The sequence below is a fragment of the Semicossyphus pulcher genome, unplaced genomic scaffold (assembly GCF_022749685.1).
Source record: "Semicossyphus pulcher isolate SPU_LCO1_2020_fin unplaced genomic scaffold, fSemPul1.0.p SCAF_15, whole genome shotgun sequence".
In the NCBI taxonomy this organism is placed as follows: Eukaryota; Metazoa; Chordata; class Actinopteri; order Labriformes; family Labridae; genus Semicossyphus; species Semicossyphus pulcher.
This window is the reverse complement of record NW_027211659.1, coordinates 25,020,437-25,040,076: the sequence shown is the minus strand read 5'-3', so window position 1 is coordinate 25,040,076 and position 19,640 is coordinate 25,020,437. Positions and strand designations below refer to the sequence as shown.

At 42.4% G+C, this 19,640-nt stretch overlaps 1 protein-coding gene across 1 annotated transcript in view; it reads left to right on the top strand.

The window, feature by feature from the left end:
• The window catches only part of hibch (3-hydroxyisobutyryl-CoA hydrolase), a 31,668-nt gene extending 12,319 nt beyond the window's left edge, over positions 1-19,349 (top strand). Inside the window, exons 7-14 of the mRNA XM_069663146.1 lie at positions 3,172-3,250; positions 9,938-10,083; positions 11,032-11,118; positions 11,871-11,929; positions 13,355-13,436; positions 15,455-15,574; positions 16,257-16,290; positions 16,999-19,349. Coding sequence (XP_069519247.1) covers positions 3,172-3,250; positions 9,938-10,083; positions 11,032-11,118; positions 11,871-11,929; positions 13,355-13,436; positions 15,455-15,574; positions 16,257-16,290; positions 16,999-17,114 — 723 coding nt within the window. The 3' untranslated portion in view covers positions 17,115-19,349. The remainder of the gene's footprint in view (positions 1-3,171; positions 3,251-9,937; positions 10,084-11,031; positions 11,119-11,870; positions 11,930-13,354; positions 13,437-15,454; positions 15,575-16,256; positions 16,291-16,998) is intronic.
• Positions 19,350-19,640: the final 291 nt, after the last annotated feature.

Genomic DNA, 19,640 nt, shown 5'->3' with positions numbered 1-19,640 from the left:
GTATTTGGTGCCTTGCTCAAGGTCACCTTGACAGTGCCCAGCAAAAGACAAGGCACCTCTTCAGTACCACCCCAATTTCTGTTCGTTGAATCGGCCAACCTCCGGTTCCCAAGCCAAGTCCCTACGGACTGAGCTACCATCTACCCTGAAGGCTGTTTGGAGGCCGTACACAGCTCATATTGGTATCTGAACATTTCTAATATAATCTGAAGCAAACACATTCAGACTGGTTCTGCATGGTGGTGCAGAGGTTAGCGCTGTCGCGTCACAGCTAGAAGGTTCCTGGTTTGTATCCCGGTTCAGGCGTCGGGGGGGCCTTTCTGTGTGGAGTTTCTCCGGCTTCCTCCCACAGTCCAAAGACATGCTCGTTAGGTTCATTGGTGACTCTAAACTGCCTGTAGGTGTGAATGTGAAAGGTTGTCTGTCTCTGTGTGTCAGCCCTGTGATTGACAGGCGATCAGTCCAGGGTGGGCCCGCCTCTCGCCCAATGACAGCTGGGATAGGCTCCAGCCCCCCCGCGACCCTGAACAGGATAATCGGTATAGATAATGGACGGATCGATCATCACAATGACAACATAGTTAAGCAGTTTGAACATGATATATAGTACATAGTCTTTGTGTTGTTTCCAATAGGTATATACATACAGTATACTGATTACATTTTACCCAGCGTTTAAACTTTTTTAGGATGTCTTTTCAAACCATGAAGATTTGCTGTTGTTAAACCTTTTTCAGAGCCGTGTGTGAGACATCTTCACGATGTACAGCCTGACAGACTCGTGCATCACTGGCTGCACAAAATTGAAGCACACTTGGAGTAGAGAAATGTTTCATAGCTGTACAGGCAGATGTACGTGACTTGACGATGTCTCCCTGCCATAAACCACACATGTGACTTCATTATAAGACATGAATCACCAGTTTCATTCCAGCCTGGAGTTCATGTGGATGTGAACCCTCGGGGGAGTCACCTGATGACCTTCCACTGGCATTAATCAGCAGCACTCACTCTCTGACATATTGGATTTTACTGTGACCCGACCAGTGAATGACCCTGCTCTGAGGTACAGTCAGAGGTACAATATAAACACCTGTGGGCGGATGGTGAATTAATTAATGAGGAATCTTCTAGAATACTGAAGGTCAGCGATGTGAAGTGATTAGTTTATACTGCTGGATCATAACTCTCCCGGGCCAGGACACCATTTATCCTGTGTTTAACCTTGAGCTGAGAACAGGATCCATCTTTGTGTCTTCTTGCTTTCTGATTTTATTCTAGCAAATGTTCTAGTTTATTTCCGTCAGTATGTAACGATTTCTTCTCACCAAAAAACACATAAAAGTTATATATAAATTCCAATGAGGGATAAAATGAAATGAGAAACCAAAGTTCGTGACTGAAAAGATGTAAGCTGAAGCTTATTTTACCCACCCAAGGAAACAACTCTTTTACTGCATGGTTTAAAGTTATAATCTCGACGATCTCAGTTTCGTTCTCTTTGACGGCACCTATGGTGGTAAACGGTAATTGCGGGAGCACACGTCCCAGATATCCAGACAGTGCTGCATGTGTGACGTCCACGGTTGACTCCGGTCGCTTTCCTTTTCAGACTGTTTGCTTCATCTGAGCGTCCAATTTGTTTCTTTTTCTTTGGATTTTCACTTCTTGTTGAAGTTGTATCTGTAGTCATCCATCTTTTCTTTGTTTGTTCAGCCATAGTAGATTACTGTTTACTCACAACACTTACAGAGAGCGGAAAAGCAGCCGCTTAGCTCCGCCTACCCTCTCTGGCAGACCAACCACTGCTGGCTGATGGAAAACGCGTCACTAACTGGGCGCCATTTGTGTTTTTTGTCCGCGAAAGTCGCCACAGACAGCCAGTCTGTAATACTGCAAATGCAAAGGCTTTCATCAGTGGGCCATCGGCTCAATCACCATTGTGTTACCTCATTTTGTGATAGAGACTTAACAGACATGTATTTACATGAAGATCTTTGAGATTTTTACTTTCAGTTATGTAAGAAACAAACAAAAGTTTCAAGCATTTCATATGAACAAACATTGATATTGTTTAGTGCACGAAAAATCGCAAGTTCATCGTTATCTCAATATGAGCTCTGGGTATAACGGCCATGCTTTCACACCTTTTAAATGCAGCGTCGAAGATACGGCTGTGCCTGATTATGGAGTCCCCCACGATTAACGTGGCCAGGGCAAAGAGGGGATGAGGAGCTGGTGGTTTTGGGCTGTGATGACAGTTGGAGGGACGATTAGGATCCATGCTTTGTGTCCGGACAGGCAGGGCTTGTGGTGAAGCCGCGGCATCGGTGCTGGATCAAGGATGCCCTGCTGGCCTGGGATGAGGAAGAGCGTCTGAGCACGCCTCTTTCAGGATTGTTTGACGTGCAGAGGAGGTTATTGCGGAGCAGGTTGTTGGATGCGATGAGGGTTTAAGATGCGGCTTACCTGTATGTCAGTGACCGGTGGTTGGGGAAAAACAACAACACCTTTTTGTGTTTGTTTTGGATTCAGGAGGGACATGTTGCAAACACAGGTATTGTGCAAAATATGCAGAATGACAGATAGACATAGAAGAGTTACAGATAAACATGCACTATTTAATATTCATTAATTTGCCTACTTACCTACAATAACAACTAATTGCACATCTCAGATTTTTCTCATATCATGCAGGCCGATTGTTTATTTATGTTTTCACATCTAAAAAGATGAAACATTTCTGAACCACAGGGTCACTCCCCTGCCAGGCAACACGTCTGCACCTGTCAGTAGAGGAACAAATGCAAAAGGATGCTCTTTCCATGGTAACCTCATAATCTGACACGCACACACAGTGTCCTACCTGAGCTGGAAATGTCCTCTGGCCAGCTCTGCTCATTAGCCATAACCTCTGTCCTGCTGTGAGCCACACACACGCACACACTCATGCAGGTGTCGACCTGGTTTCCTCTTCTCTATTCCAGTCAGCATTTTCCATCCCAAACTTCATCTCTCTGCAGAGGTGACAGTTATTAATGTTCTCTTCTTGCCCAGTTCTCCCTGGTTGCACCCTCTCTGCCCAGCCTGGGACTCTGTTTCCTCCTCCCTTCATCAGAACATTGATTTAAGTTTTATTTTTGATAACCTTTTGTTCTCCTCCACCTGCAGGGCGTCGGTCTGTCAGTTCACGGACGCTTTCGAGTGGCCACGGAGAAGACGCTGTTTGCCATGCCAGAGACTGCCATCGGTAAGAGTGTGCAGCTGCACTGGCGTCTGACTTTCAGTATGAGCGGGAATCTAAGACCGTCAGTGATGTAGGAGCTGTGATTTCAGACACAGACCCAGCTGGATTCAATTCACATAATTCAAAGATGCAAGGTCTGCATGGAAAGATGAGAAGTTATACACTAATGGGGAGAATTCACTAAAGGATTGTGCGGCTTTTGCGCCCGCTAAACCACATGACACAAAAAGACTGCGCCTCATTGTCGAGGGTTGACTGCACCTCAAAGTGTGCTGCAGAGCAAACAGTGTCTCTGTGCTCTGGTGCCCTTTGGGCGTATTTAAATGAGTCATTATGCAGTCATTTGCAGCAAATTTGGCCCCTTTCTATGTAAATGAGCCTCGTGGCAAAAAACACCTAATCCACAAACGCCAGCGCTAACAGCACCGCGCAGTTAGAGAGAAGTTGTGGGAGGCTCAACCCTGGCACACGGGCACACTTTTTCCACATGTGTGGAGACGGTCTGGAGCCGTTACGCATGACAGGGATTATTATCTGGACTAGCTGCAGTTGTTGACTCATTTAAAAAATGAAGCTGCGTTACAGACAGTTAAACTAGTAAACACCTGTCGAAAGAGGACTTTAAAGTAAATTGTTAAAATGCTGCCCCCTCCTCTACCTGCTCATCATCGATCTGTGCATGGAGTTAGGATCCGCTGAGAGCGCAGCACCGCGCAGCAGAGAGTGGAGGTGCAGACAGCTTCTCTCCACAATCAGACACACAACAAGAGCAAACTGCACAGATCTGTGAAACTTTATGGGCATGTTTGCGCTTGAATATCATCAATGCAATCGGCTTTGTGAATCAGACCTCGAGACGAAGCAGATAGCGAGGGCAAATGATGCGCAATTTATGGAGCTATCAGAAGCCGCAATTCATTCTTAGTGAATTCCCTCTAAGAGTTGGTCAATATACAGAAAACTTAAATGTCAAAGGGTTAAAAATGGTTGTTTTGATGTGAAGAAATAGGGGTAAACTGGACGTGGCCTTCCTGATGTCACACACTGGTTTGTGGACGTTTTGAAGTCTCAAGTTTGGCATTTTACCGTCGCCATCTTGATTTTGCCTATATTCTGGTTTACAGATCACTGAGGTGTCAATCAAAGGTAGATTTATATAACCATTGCTGATGTCAGGACACACAGATACCTCATTGCATTAAACAGCAGACCTGTATTTATTAATTTATTTATTGGTTTAGCTGCTATAACAGACATATTTAATTTGTTCAACCTCTATTATGGGATGAGAAATATCAAAGAGACATCCAGAGGGGAGAGATGGTGACATGTCAAGGCTCAGGTAAAGTAAATGCTAGTCAATTAGCTCATTTCACTTGTCTTAGTCATTGCTCCAAAAAAAACATTTAAACAATTATTGGACAGTAAATGTTTTCCAACGACGGTATATTGTTCCTAAAAGTCGTATAAGTGACGCCACCAAAAACATGCAGTCATACATAACTTCATTACAGAACTTGTCTGATTGTTCTCCTGTCTGAGCCTCCTCCTCGGGTGTTAATTGCTGGAGTACTAAGCTAGTTTGCTCTTTATCTAATTGACTCCTGCAGACAGATGGTCGTGTCCTGAGGCGCTGAGGAGATTAGTAACAAATCTCCAGCAGCCACGAGTTACAGCTGACGTTATGGCATAAACTAACATGTTGGCACTTAATTCTGGAAGACTTATCACGGTTATATAATAGCATATAAAAATACTTGTATATGAATTATTTGCATGCATCTAATAAACCAAAGCTTTAATCACACTGGTTTACTGGCGATAAAGAGCCTGTGACCAGGCAGCTAGTGTTCTCAGCCTCTCCTCGGTCCATGTGTTTGCCTCATTAAGATGGCTAATGGATATTAAGTAGGTCTGAGAGCATCACTTTAAAGACTTGATTGAATTTTTGAGCCCACATTTGGTTATATTTGGCTTGAAGTCCAGACACAATAAGTTGCTATGTTATACATTTTTCCCAACACCTCCAAGGACACTCATGCATCCTCTATTTTGCACACACACACACACACACACAAAGCTTATTCCAGAGCACACCGGGCTCGGACGCTATGATTAATCTTCAGCCGATGCTCTCCTCCGTGCGGTGGTGTGCAGTGGGGCTCTGACTCAGATTCCTGGAGCAGTGCAGGGATGACTATTATGATGTCAGCAGAGAGGAAATGAGTCTAGCAGGAGGGAAAGGCTGAGGTTGTTTTAGATGCTGTCTGACTCTTGTGTAGGATTTTCTTAAAGGTTAAGCCAAAATATGGAGTCGTAGGAAACGGGACCGCAAGTCACTCGCACAGGCTGAGGATTGGTGATATTCGGGGAGTGATGTGCTTTACATAATGTGTGTGAGGGCATATCCTTGAGTATCTGTCTGCTTGATGTCCTCTAATCCATGCACATGCAACCTGCGATCTAGTCTTTCCAAGTGAAGTGGCATATAAGTACACTCTAAAGCAAGGACCTCTTAAAAAGAACGCTTTAAAGAGAAAGCAGGACGTCTTGGCTAATCCTCTTCGGAGATTCTGTTTATTTCACATATTATTTTTTTGACTAAAGGTGCTTAGCTTCCAGCTCTGCACCATCATCATCAGCTCGCCCCCTCTGCTATCACAAACGTGGACTTAGCACTGCACCGTTTCAATCAAGGCATTTTCACATAGATTGCTGCTTATTTTTAGACTTGATCCTGGGGAACAATCTTCTCAAGAGCTTCTCATACATTCTTATTAAAAGTTTCAAGTGCTGGAAAGTCTTGAAATATCAGAATTTAAACCCCTATGGAATACAATCTAAATATCTAACATATCTTCTTTAGAATTTGAGTGAATAAGGCTACACGATTCCTGGTTCACGTCCCAGTTCGGACGCCTTTCTGTGTGGAGTTTGCATGTTCTCCCTGTGCATGCGTGGGTTCTCTCCAGGTACTCCAGCTTACTCCCCCAGTCCAAAGACATGCTCGTTAGGTTCATTGGTGACTCTAAATTGTCCGTAGGTGTGAGTGTGAGCGTGAAAGGTTGTCTGTCTCTATGTGTCAGCCCTGTGATTGACTGGTGACCAGTCCAGGTGTAACCCCGCCTCTCGCCCAATGACAGCTGGGATAGGCTCCAGCCCCCTGCGTATTTGGAGAGTTGGTCCTAGTAAATTGTAGGAGTGGGACAAAATATCGATACAGCAATATATCGTCGTCCTGACTCGTCTAATATGATTATCGATAAGCTGGAGCCAAATATCGATATTTTCATTTACAAATATACGCCGCACTAAACGCGTTTCCATGCGATTTTGACTCACCATGTCACCACTTCATGACTCCTCGTGGTGGCGCTTATGACATGAATGGGTGTAACGTGAACTGAAAGTAATTGGCCGAAGAAGACATTGACCGCAGGATAGAAGAAGAAGAAGAAGAAGAAGAAGAAGAAGAAGAAGAAGAAATAATGTCGGGCAGCGGTGAAAAGAAGTTAAGAGATGTGCCAGCTACTTTCAAATCCAAAAGCCTAATTTGTTCTCTCGTTCTGTAAATTTAATTCACAGACTGAAAACACGAACATTGTTTCATCTCAGTTTGCGTCAAATTCTGTTACTGCCCAGTGTGAAGGTTGTATTTTGATTTAACACCTTAATGCAACAGAGTTATTGGTCATGTGGTTAGTTTAGCCTGTGTTTGCCTCTATGTCAAATCAAAATGTTGCTGTTAAAGGCCTTCTGTGTCTTCCCAGAGTATTACGATATCATAGAGAGCCTTGTACTAATTTCTAAAGATCAGTAAATTGTACTGATGACAAACCCTATCCAGTTCAACATTAACTGACCTACATTGAGTAAGTCGACCAAAGTTTTCTTAAAAGAGGGTTAAAACACCTGCAGGGGCAACTCTGCCTTAGCAAAAGGCCCCCTGAAATCAGCAGCCAAGAACAAGAGACTGACATGCTGTGATGTTTGAATGATCGTGAAGTGTTCCTCATGTATGGATTAATACTCAGTAAATCGAGAGGCTAAAAAGGTGAGGCCGATTATAACCTGGATAAAACGTAATCATAGGCGATTAAAATGTGCACAGCCCTGCTGAGGATGTTACTTATCATGTAATTTACCATTATGGACATGAATAACAAATCCTCTCTCGTTGGCCAAAAGGTGAAGGGCTGATCCATTGTTGCTTTCTGGATTTCATCATGTGATCAGGGTCGTCCTTTCTCTATAGTGAGCTCTGGCTGTGATTTATTAATGGCCCTATACTACCCCCAATCCCCACCAATACCAACAGCACTTTGTAATTCAGTAATCACCAGTTGTATACTGGGCAAACAATATCATGAAAACCCTTAAATTAAAGGGATAGTTCGGGTTTTTTGAAGTGGGGTTGTATGAGTAACTATGTGTACTACATACAGTCGATAACAGTCAGCACGGCCCCTGTTAGGAGAAGCCGGCCGAAGTTCCTGTGCGGAAGCTAAGCAAAGCACCGCTTCAGACGGGGTCATGCATATAAACAAACATGTCAGTTTACGTGTACGCTGTATTTTAGTTTTTTGACATCGCTTCACGTTGACGTCAGGCAGCCCTTTTCCCCGGCACGATGTCTCACTCTGCACAACAACCCTGTATACCTACACATGCAGCGCAGGGTATCACAACAGCTGTTTGGATCAGCTGTTTGTAGAAGAGACAACAAATAAAAGAAAATACAATATTATGGAAACAACAAAATGACATTTACATTTTCATCCTATTAAATCTTAATTTCTATCATCTTGAATGGTTTCATAGATTCAGTGAAAGCATCAGTGAGCCGCACCGTTGCACTGGTTCTTTCATAACGTCTAACGCACCCTGCTGCAAATACTCACTAGTGCATCAAATGTGTATTAATCCGCAGCTGAAAATAGTTAAATTTAAGAGAGTTAAAATTAAAATTATTGAGAGAGACATTATTGGTTTTTGATTCTTTTATCTGGATTCATTTGTTTCTCTATGAAGTAAAATATAAAATATTAATAAGAAGGTCATGTTGAGCTCATTGCTCAGAATATAAACACTGCTCTGTCCTCGGTGCTTCTTTTAGGAATAACTTTTTTACTTTACATTTTTACAAGTTTTGAAATATCACATCCTATAAATGTTCATACCTACACACACTCCTCTCTCTGTCTCACTCACACACAAACACCCTGGCACCCGTCTTACCCTCCTGTGTTAGGGTTAACCCCTTCTGTAGCGGGATTAACAGATTTACCGCAGCTCTGCTCGCATTCTGAACAACAGCCGTAATCTGCTGCATTTATGATATTACATTTTCAGCTGTGAATCAGGTCAGCTCATCTAATCCCTCCCTCTCCCATTCCCCCGCCCTCTTACGGCCTCATCCCATGATACAGAATAAGTCCGAATACAACTGGGACCAATGCAATCTCCTTTCCTGTCAGAAATATTGAAACCAAATGAAAAAGAATCAGTTCAGTTCAGATTAAGAGCTTTGATTGTGATGATTTTTCTTTTGAAATCATGAATGCTTGTGAGCTGCATGTTTAGCTTTGATTTGTATCATTTGCTCTTTTTAATGGTTACACTTAAACTGAACATGAATCATATCTGGGTGAGATGGACACATATTTTAGGAAGTTTCTCCCTCAAATATCGGTCAGGCCTCAATCATTAATGGAAGTGGATTCTAGTGTGATGTCGGCTCAGTTAACAGATGCTGTTTATGTTTGCATTCATCATTTAATATGTTTATTTTTAGGGTAGTTAATATTCACTTCTTGCTTTTAGTTACTATCACGCGTAGAGCTCGACAGATCAGTCAGCCTCTCCAAAGTATGAGCCTCACATAGATAAATCTGATCAGTGTATTTGTATATAACTCCATCCATCCACTTATCCTGTTCTTCGGCTGTGTTCGAAATGCCTTACTATACTACATACTGCATACTGTGTTCAGTGATAGTATGTAGTATGGAGGAGCTTTTCAAATTCATTTAGCAGTATGCTACAACAGGCGGAAATAAATAATAACCGCCGCTTCTTTATCTATAGCGCCCCCTTCTGCTGGAATGCTGCCGCGGTCCGTCATTTCAACTGCCACTGTGATGTTCCAGCGCTTTGCATTGTGGGATACAGTAGGCGAGGTAGACTGGTCCGATGCATACTGGAGATTTTCTCTGAATCAATACGACATCCGGGTATTTTTGGCGTACTGCACATTTAGCGTTTGTTTGCATACAGCATACTACATGTTTGCCAAATCCGTACGTACTGCTAGTGTAGTAAGGTATTTCCAAAACAGCAAATCTCTCACGCTCACATTCACACCTGATTTAGTCACCAATGAACCTAACGAGCATGTCTTTGGACTGTGGGAGGAAGCCCGAGTACCTGAAGGGAACCAACGCATGCACAGGGAGAACATGCAAACTCCACACAGAAAGAACCAGGAACCCTCTAGTTGTGAGGTGACGGCGCTGACCGCTGCACAAGTTGCATCACAAAAACAGCTTTGTTATAATTGAGAAATGTTTTCATTGGCATAAGGCTTCAGATGGCTACACATTGTTTGTTCTCTATTGAAGAGCAAGGATGAACTGTGACAGATGTTCATGTTGATTGTACCTGACACAGCTTCCTGTTTTATTTTGACAGGGCTTTTCCCTGACGTGGGAGGTGGATACTTTCTGCCGAGGCTCCGGGGAAAGTTGGGGCTGTTTCTGGCTTTAACAGGCTTCCGTCTGAAGGGACGTGACGTGCAGAGAGCTGGAGTGGCAACTCACTTTGTCGAGTCTAAGAAGGTACACTAAATAAAGTTTTGTAAACTATCTTTGTTCCCTTAAAAATATGTAATTTTTAAATTCAGACTGACTGATAAAAGCATTCTGAGATATTTAGGAATAATGTTTTGCTTCATATGAAACAGACTTACAACAAACACTTTAAGTACAATACGGTGTTTAGCTTTAAATGTCTCCTCTCTGAAGCACTTAACAGCCCAAGCACTCTGTGAGCGTGAGTGGTAATGTTGCTGCAGGGATGTGTGCAGGACAGGAGCACAGTAGGGGAGGGTGGGGTCAAAGCTCCGCTGGAAAGCCGGATGCTGAGTCACCGAATGTCTCACTCTTATCTAGAGTTGCCAACATACACTGGCTGCTCCAGAGGCAGGTTGTGTTTGTTTGATGTTGGTGTGAGGTCAACACAGTGGGTGGCAGCGTTTGTTTAAGACTGTAACCTTGACTTTCAGCACAGACAAACAGAGGGAGGGATTTAGTTCATTTGTGTAACTTTTCTATTGAAAACAAAGCTGAAGCTTTTGCTTTGCGGAGCTTTTAATGAAGTGGAAATAAGGGAAAAGAATTTGTTCAGGTAAAACAAACTTCAGCTGTCTGCTGAGAACATTACCTGTTAGTTTGCCTGTGGGTACATCCACGCATCTGGGTCTTCCAGCCTCACAGCGATGCATTCATGTGTTATTGTTAAAACTATTTTGGAGTATGCCCTTGTGCTGCCTGATTCGTTCAAACCTGCACATAAATCCACAAAATACAAAAATGGCCAAACAATCCAGGGTAGCTGTTTCTCCAAAAATGTTTTCCTTCAGTAGGAGCAAGTTGGACATCTCTGCCGACATCCTAAAGTAGGATTTAGAATTTAGCCCAAGTGCTTCTGAATCAACATTAAAAAAGCAATTTGACAAGCATTTTTCTGTGGCTAGTTTTAATGTCTTAAGTCTTCTGCATCAACAGATCACGGACCTGGAGAAGGAGCTGGTGGACCTGAAGTCTCCCTCCAATGAAGACGTCTCCAAAGTGCTTGATTCCTACCAGAACCAGGTTAGAAAACTTAAACTATCCTAATCAGAGGAAATAGGTAATAAGTCGCCCTTAAAGGGGCCACATCTTTTAAATGGATATTGTCATATTTTCATGGGTTTCACATTTTTGGGTGTTTATTGTTCACAGTGAACAACATGTTTTTCAGAATTACATGTTTAAAAAGGTCGCCTCTGAAATGGGTCGTTCAGATCAGCTGCAGGTTTCTACGCAGAAGTCAAGTCAGATTTCAGCTTACCATTCTGATACCTCCTGGTGATTCTGGCTCGTACATATAAGGCCGAATAACCGATCCTAGAGCAGCCATGTTTTCTTCAACTTTGCAGTGACAGTGCAGTGCGGACGCTCCCCCACGTGGGATCGCACGTGGCTAAGGTCTAACTTTTGAATAGCAAAACAGCTTGTTTGTTTCAGGAGGACGGAGAGGCTCCGAAAAATAATTAAATTAAAATATGTCTACAATTTTTAAAACGAAACAAACTTTACCGACGTGATTCAAAAACATTAGAATAATAGAAAATTGATTGCGTAGCTAAAATATTTTAGCAATATCGCATGAGAGGGAGTGATGTTGTACTGAATATCATCACAGCTGTGATTCGGTCATAGAGGGATAATCACAGGCGTGGCCACTCTTGGAATGCCTCTTGTCCAATCAGATCACTTGGTCAGAACTAACTGTTGTACAAGTCACCTTTAAGACATCTGTTTCTCAGCCTCTCTATGCTGATAATTGTGTTTTCTGTCCACAGAGTAGTCTGGATGCTGAGAAGCCTTTTATCTTGGATAAGCACATATCTGATATTGACAGGTAGGCCTTGAATTTCTATGTTCTGTGCCTCCTTTCCACTGTTTTCCACCCGCCTTGACAAAAGTTGTAAATAGTATATGGTACTTCTTTTGGCATCACCTGTGTCGTGGTTCCAAGCAAGCTGAGCTGATACTAACAGGTGTGGTAACAACTCTACAGAGCACTGATTGGTCAGAGAGGATCATCACTTGAATCTTCACTTTATGGGACATTCTAAAAAAAAAACAACACATTTTTAAATACCCAAGCTACTATAACTAGCAACTAGTGCTGTCAAAATGTGCCAAAAATGATGTTTGACTATTTCCTCTAAAAAAAAAACAAAGGTTTGAAAATCTAGTTTTGCGCAATATGTCCACAAGAGGAAATACCAACACAATGAGAGACAAAGGTATATTTATTTAAACATAAACATGCCTTTTAAAAGATCCCCTTGCAAAATAAACAAAATAAATGGTTATGGTAAAACGGACATTCAGCGCTCCGAGCGTATCACAGTATAAAGTGACGTTGTGTGCTTCAAAGATGCTCCGTAACCAAGAGAGTGCCTGCGAGGACGTAAAAGAAAACGCGAGCTCGCGAGACAGCTGCTGCGGTAGTGCTGATTTTTTTTTCACATTGAATATTATTTTTAATAATCGGATATCTCTTTAATATATGACCAAATTATAATTAAAACATGTTGAATATTCTTTGACAGCCCTACAAGCAACCGCAACTTTTTTATTCACTCTGCCTACATTTTTAATAATAAAAGCCTGCAGAGGCACACCTTGGTCGATGACAAAATGCAGACGTCTCTCTATTAATGTCTGAGTCACAGTGAAGGTGATGTCACTGTAGTTTCACATGGTTTTGATAATAAGATCAGCTAAAAATGCTGCCTGCATTGAGGGGGTTCTGTCTGCTGTGGAAATACAAAATAAGAAGATCACCTCGTATCAGAAGCGAGTCCAGAGGGGTCAAGTTGAGCATTTACCTGTCTCTTTCTATCTTGCCCACTGCCCTGCTGATTCTGTGGCTCTCCCTTCTTTGACCCGTCAGTCCTACAAAAGATGCACATCTTCAAAAGTCATCAGTTCTCTACGACTTCTGTAGATTTAGCAGATATTACTCAAACAGGATCAAAGTAAATGCTGTATTTGTTGGGGATTATTTTTAGCTGCAGGGCTCACTGATGTTTTTAATAGTTCTTGAACAACAGTGGAGCTCTGTAAAAGGTATTTTTAGGCTCACAGAAAATGCTTGGTAGTATGATCACAGTTTGTTTTGGTCTGCTCACGGGTTTTGCTGACAGAAGAAAATTGTTGCCAGCTAAACCTGAAAGCAGGGAAGTTTACCCTTTTTGTTCTGATGATAATTAAAATGAGTGAAATGTTACCTGCTGAGCACATTAAACCCATCCTCTGCTTTCCTTCCCGTCAGGCTGTTCAGCTCCAGCAGTGTGGAGGGCATCGTGCAGAACCTGAAGGCAGACGGATCAGAGTTCGCCAAGAAACAAGCTGAGGTACAATCCTGATCTTTTGCTAATTGTTTTCAGCAACACCAGCGCAGAGGCATGCGCAAAGTTTTTACATGTACACTTACTGTATACTGTTTAGAGCTTGGCCGATATATCAGTTTACCGATATCAGCTGGTATTAGCCCACAAAAAGCTTCCTAAATAGTTATTCAGCTGTAGATATTAGTCTATGTGCATGTGCATGTCACATTGCAGGACGTTTGATAGTGAAGCAACTGTGAAACAAGCTGTTACTTCACTGCCTGGTGCAAAATGAAAACTTGCCAGTTTCTCATTTTTCATGACTAATCCACAAGAGAAGTCTGATTTCACATTAGGGCAGCTCATCGTCACAGATCATGTCGGCGGGATGATCGAGGCGGACTCTCCGTTATGCTTATAAATGAGATTATTCCTGTTATCAGCGGCACCTCGCCCCGGTGCTGGTTAACACTGTGGCCGTATAAACGGGCCGTTCACGGAGCAGACGTTCCGCAGAGTGTTTACTTTTAGTGGCACACCTGCAGCACACACGCAGTGTGAAGTTGTTTTTGCCGACAGGAAGTACGTGTCACAGGGCTGATCACGCTGATTAAACATACTTTTGAACACCGTTAGAAACGGTAGATGACAGACCGATTAAATAACACAACTGCAGCCCACAAGTCTGTTTGTATTTATTTTATAAAGAAGCATGTCGATCCCCTTGAACTCTACGTTCTCGTCTCTCAACCAAGTGTGTTAAAAGTAGGAGGGTTTTTTGTTTTGTTAGAAGAAGATAGACTTAAAAGTCCAAAATAATAAGTATGATTGCTAATTGTTTATATGAACATGGAAACACCCTGCATTTATCTGGTATCATTTCCTGTATTTCTTAAAAGCATAATAAATATCGCAAAACAAAAAAAAATTCACAATGTTAGTTTTTCCAGTATCCTGCAGCCCTATGTGCAAAAATATGAAAACTTATAATGCATATAATAAATAAAACATATAATGCAGAAAACAATGCTTGAGCTGATTTACAAATAGTGTTACCGGGTAGTTTGTCTGTTATAGCATGCTTAGACACCATAGTTTGAAACACTCTCAGCACTGTCTGCAGAACATGCAGCTGAGTATGACAGCTGAGCAGACGGGGATCGCCCTTGAATTGGCTGAAAATGTCTAACAATCTTAAATGTTCTTTCAAAGTTAGTTTTTTTAAAGAAAGAGTAGCCCGATCAGTATTCATTCATACTGCTAAAGACCTGCTGTGTCTGTGTCCATCCCTCCTGCGTCCCGACCACCAGATAAATCCCACCGACAGAGCTGGAATGGAGCCATGGCATTATTGAGCATTAGCAGTTTATGTTTGTAATTAGTAGTCACCCCAGGTTTAAGCACTTAATGGGGTTAGTCTTAGTCTTGTGCCTCGATGGTTCGACCAAAAATCCCTCCTGTGATTCCAGAGCTCTTATCAGACCACCACTCATTTCCTTAATTGATTCTTTATTGCTGTTCCTCTCGCATATTTTTCACCCCGATCATCCAATGAAATCAAACATACGAAGACAGGCCTATAAATGAAACATTAGACCCTTCCCTCATCTACCAGACCCACCAGTCCCCACCAGGATTAATGATTCTGTGCAACTTATTAGCTGTTAATTTGCCTCCTTGATTTGGAACATTTGATAAACAGTAGTTCTTAATTAAAGAACGGTTTTAAGGTTTGGTGCTTCCATTCTGCTGATCCAGGATCCTTTCAAACCATGGAAATCTAAATTGGAGCCAAAGGGGGGTCGCCTCCGTCATCAAATATTTATCATAAACCCACATCCTCAGTCACTACTACACCACTCACCCCCTGTCCTGTCTCGTACATCAAACATTTATAGCCATCTTTGTCCCCAGTCGCACATCGCCTCGCTTTGTTTGTCTTTTCCATGATTATATTTGAGAATTTTCCTATTAAGCCATCCATCACCATCTTTCTGTTTGAAAGCTCTGACACGGAAAACATCCTGTGTTTCTCTTTACAGACGCTGTCCAGGATGTCTCCTACCTCCCTGAAAATCACCTACAGGCAGCTGCAGGCGGGGGCAACTCTGAGCCTGCAGGACGTGCTGGTGATGGAGTATCGCCTGACCCAGGCCTGCATGGTAACATCCAACACACCTCCTCCAAACAGTGTCAGACGTCTGAGAAGTTATCAACATTAATCAGCTTCATGTTCATTCTTTTTACACACACAAGTCATCAGAATTGGAGAAGAACACAGGATTTTCAAGTTGAGGATTAAAACCAAAATAGCCTTTTAACTATTTTAAGTTTAGGTCTTATGTACATAATAGTAAGAATCTAAAAGTATTAAAAATAGCTTCCTGATGTTTCGTTTGAATTGGGCGTGGTTAAACCCAATCATAGGATAAAGTAACACGGCAGCTATTCGTTTACACCCAGCTTGGCCTTCGGACGTGGGTAAATATTGACAGCTGTGAGTGTTAAATGGCAGCTGCTGATAATCTGTTTTACAGGGCGGATGTTTAATGTCATTGGGTGGAGTTTAGTTCTGTTATAACACAGTCCCAGCTAATGTTACAGAGCCAGTATCGAGCAGTCTAAAACAGCAAAAGGAGCTGTTTTCAATCAGCTTTTTAGTGAATGCTTAATGAGACTCTCAACTGTGATATTTATGCATTTTTCCTATGTCCAGAGGCTTTAACATATTAACTTAAAACTGTCGTTCACTTTTAATGTCACCATAACTTATCTTAATCATCTAGCACAGCTGTTGTCAGTGTGAAGGATTTAATCTTATGTCTTTGTTTCTATGATTTGCAGAGAGGCTGCGACTTTTACGAAGGCGTAAGAGCCGGTAAGTAGATGCAGTGCATGTGCAAGGAAAGTGAAAATGGGTTCATGTAAGACCATGTCTATACGGTATTTTTCACAACAGAGTTTTTCCCTCCTTTGTTTAAAAAAAAAAAAACAACCCTTCCACAGTTATAAAAAAAATTCCTGTCCAAACGTCCTGTCCTGTCATGAGGATGCCACACTACCAGGCAAGAAAAGGAAAATCACAGCCAATCAAAAGTCTGAAAAAATCCATTGCCGGAAGACTACCTGGCTTCATACGCCTCTGTTCCTCAATATAGTCGACGAGTAACTGTACATATGTGTAAACATGTAAAAAGTCCTGTTAGCAAGGTTAGAAGCGTCATGGTTTTTGTCACATCAGTCATTTTACAAGGAATGGCGCCTCATTTGTGACGCCTCAGCAAAAAACGCTGTTTACCCCGTCTACAGGTCTCCGTGGAAACGGAATTTCTTGAAGTCTTCACCCTAGCCGGAGTTTTACAAAAGATCTGTTTTCAGTGACCTGAAACGGCGTTTGTGTGTGAACTAAAGACCAAAAAAGGCTACGTTGTGAAAAACACCTGTGTACATGTAGACATGGCCTGAATTTCAATGAATAGCAGCAGTGGTTTGCACAGAGACCTATAATGATCTAAATGACAATGAAAAAGAACATACTGGTAGATTCAAGGATCAATAACTGTCATGGTTTTCTACATGTTTCCAGTGCTGGTTGACAAGGACCAGAATCCAAAGTGGAACCCGTCGACACTGGAGGATGTGTCTGAGCAGACTCTGGACCAGTGCTTCTCCTCGCTGGGAGACAAAGACCTGACGCTCTGATGTCAGCCAGCAGCTGATTACCACGTTTAAACACACACCACTGAGCCTTCATTAAGCCTCCTGTCCCCACAGTTTGTTATACTCAGTCATGTGAGAGGACTGTACTGCTGAAGATAGGAGAAAGTCTGTTATATTAGTACACAGGTCATATACTTTACAGATTGATTCGGTAGGATTAAATACTGTGGTGACATTTTGCAGGAAATCCAGGCTGCTCCTCCACAGCTGAGGAGCTCTGATTCATGTTCACAGCCAGAAATAGAACATAGTAGCAGCAGAGGTAGTGAGCAGATGCCCCATGTGCCACACATGAAAAACGTGTAGTGTAAACCTGCTCTGCAGCGGACGTGGAGTCTGTTTTATTTTACATAGAGCGGTAACTCTCTTCTGCTGCAGAATCAGGCAATCTGCCACACAGCAGCATTAACATGGGGGCATTGGAGGAGAAAATGATCTCACCACTGAGTGCTTTATTACATTTCCTTCCTGTGGGTGTTTGTTGATGTGACATGGGTCAGGATCGTCAGTGTTTCTGCAGAGTGCTCTAATTCAGATAATGTGTTGTCTCGTGTTTCTGATGTTTTCTTTCCAGTAGTATCTGTAAGTTTCCAGTATAACACTCCCAAAACAAACAGCGGATTTAGATATACTTATAAATATTTGCTCTGAATGCAGTTACATGATTGTTCAGTATAATATGGTCTGATATGTGAGTGTGTTTTTAAAATGTACTTGTTCTGATGCTCACTGTTTTTTTGCTAGGATTCATAGACTGTGTATAAGAAGTGGACGTAGCTTCTGAGTCTGAAAAAGTGGCGCTAATGCATAAGTGCCTTAAACCTGCATTATCTCTGATGGCCAGCAGGGGGCACATCCACTGGTTGTGTGATAGCTCATGAGAAAATGACCTTACTTCTTAATTCCCTCAGTGAACTATTTCCCAAGGGGTTTATGGTGTCAGTCTCTAGTTTAAAGTCTTCTTCAATACAGCACGATGTTGATTTAGTGAATTATGCTTCCATTTACATGAAAATAGACGATTAAGCAGGATGTGCTTTAGGGCCTGGCTACATTGTAATTGACAAGTTGCTACCATGCTAACTGGGAAAATGTCTTGCTCAGCATTCAGCTGTACTAAAAGACTCTCAAAATGTTGGCTGTTAATTTTCTGGTCAGGACACTTGGTTTAAGTCTGTTTCTAGCTAGCCAAAATTAGCATACAAACTAATATTAAGCTCCTTTCCCACTGGTCAAAAAACCTGCTAACACCCGGCTTTTTAGCTTAGTGGCAAGAGTTACAATCGGCATTCAGACCCGGGTCAAATGACTCTGCAATAGACCCGGGTAATTATCGCTTCGGCGCCAATCTGCATTGATAGGAACACAAAACCTGTGTCAACACGCTAATCTCCGCCCCCTTTCTGGCGAAATGCTATGCTCCGTCTGTAACTTCTGCGACTCCTTGTCATCTCAGCTACAAATTCCACCCGTTATGTCCGAGCAGCGCTCGAACATCGTTCCAAATTTGCTTGATAAATAGACCGAGTCAGTAATAGAAACAGTAAGCACCTAACCACCGTTACATCTCCATCTCCACCTTTTACTAACCCTGTCTCCAATGTGTTTGTGACGTCAGATGGTGATGCAGCAGAAAGGAGACTGAAAGGAGTATACTCCACTGGCAATGGGAAAAGAGACAATCGGCATGTATAAGCGGGTCTTCCCGGGTCTGAAAAACCTGCGTCAACACGCTAATTTTGGTGGGAAAGGGGTATTATAGTTACCTTGAGTTACAGATTAACCTTGCTAAACAACTTAGCTCTAGCATTAACTGGTAGCAGCATTTGCTAACCCCTCCCTCCTCTCCAGTCTCACCCTCCCGTCCAAATACAGTCACTTCTGGCTCCAAAACACCAACATGGCAGCGTCCAAACAGTCAAATTTTGAGGCTTCAAAGCCGTAGTCCACAAACAGATGGTCGACATCACCATAACGACGTCCACTTCTTATAAACTGTCTATGGTAGAAATGAAACACCTGCATAAACAGAAGTTTTCAACAGCTGCATTATTTATGAGACAACCAGCCAGATTCGGCACCAATGCTGGAGCAGAAAGCAATAAAGAGGGTTGGTAATGTAACATCAAAGGTCGTGTGCTCTTTGTACGTGAAGAAAGCGCTCGTGTTTGAAGGACCTACAGTGGCTGAGAGGTGGATCTTTTTATGACCTGCTGAAGTGCCTTTGTTATCAGCATGCAGGCACTAAACTGCTGCTCTGATATGAAGTCTGAAATTTACACACATTTTATTAGCTTGGTCCGTTCTACCTGCATTATGGGCAGGTATTGTTTTCGAAAAGACATTAGAGACAACAGTCTGTCACTGATAAATGACTGTCAAAAATAACACATAAATCAGGTGAATCAGGTAAATCAGAACCATGTTTGAATCCTAAACTACCTGCAGTATGGGCCTCCTTTACCTTGTGTCTATTCTTATCTTCTTGCATGCTTCACATTCACACAG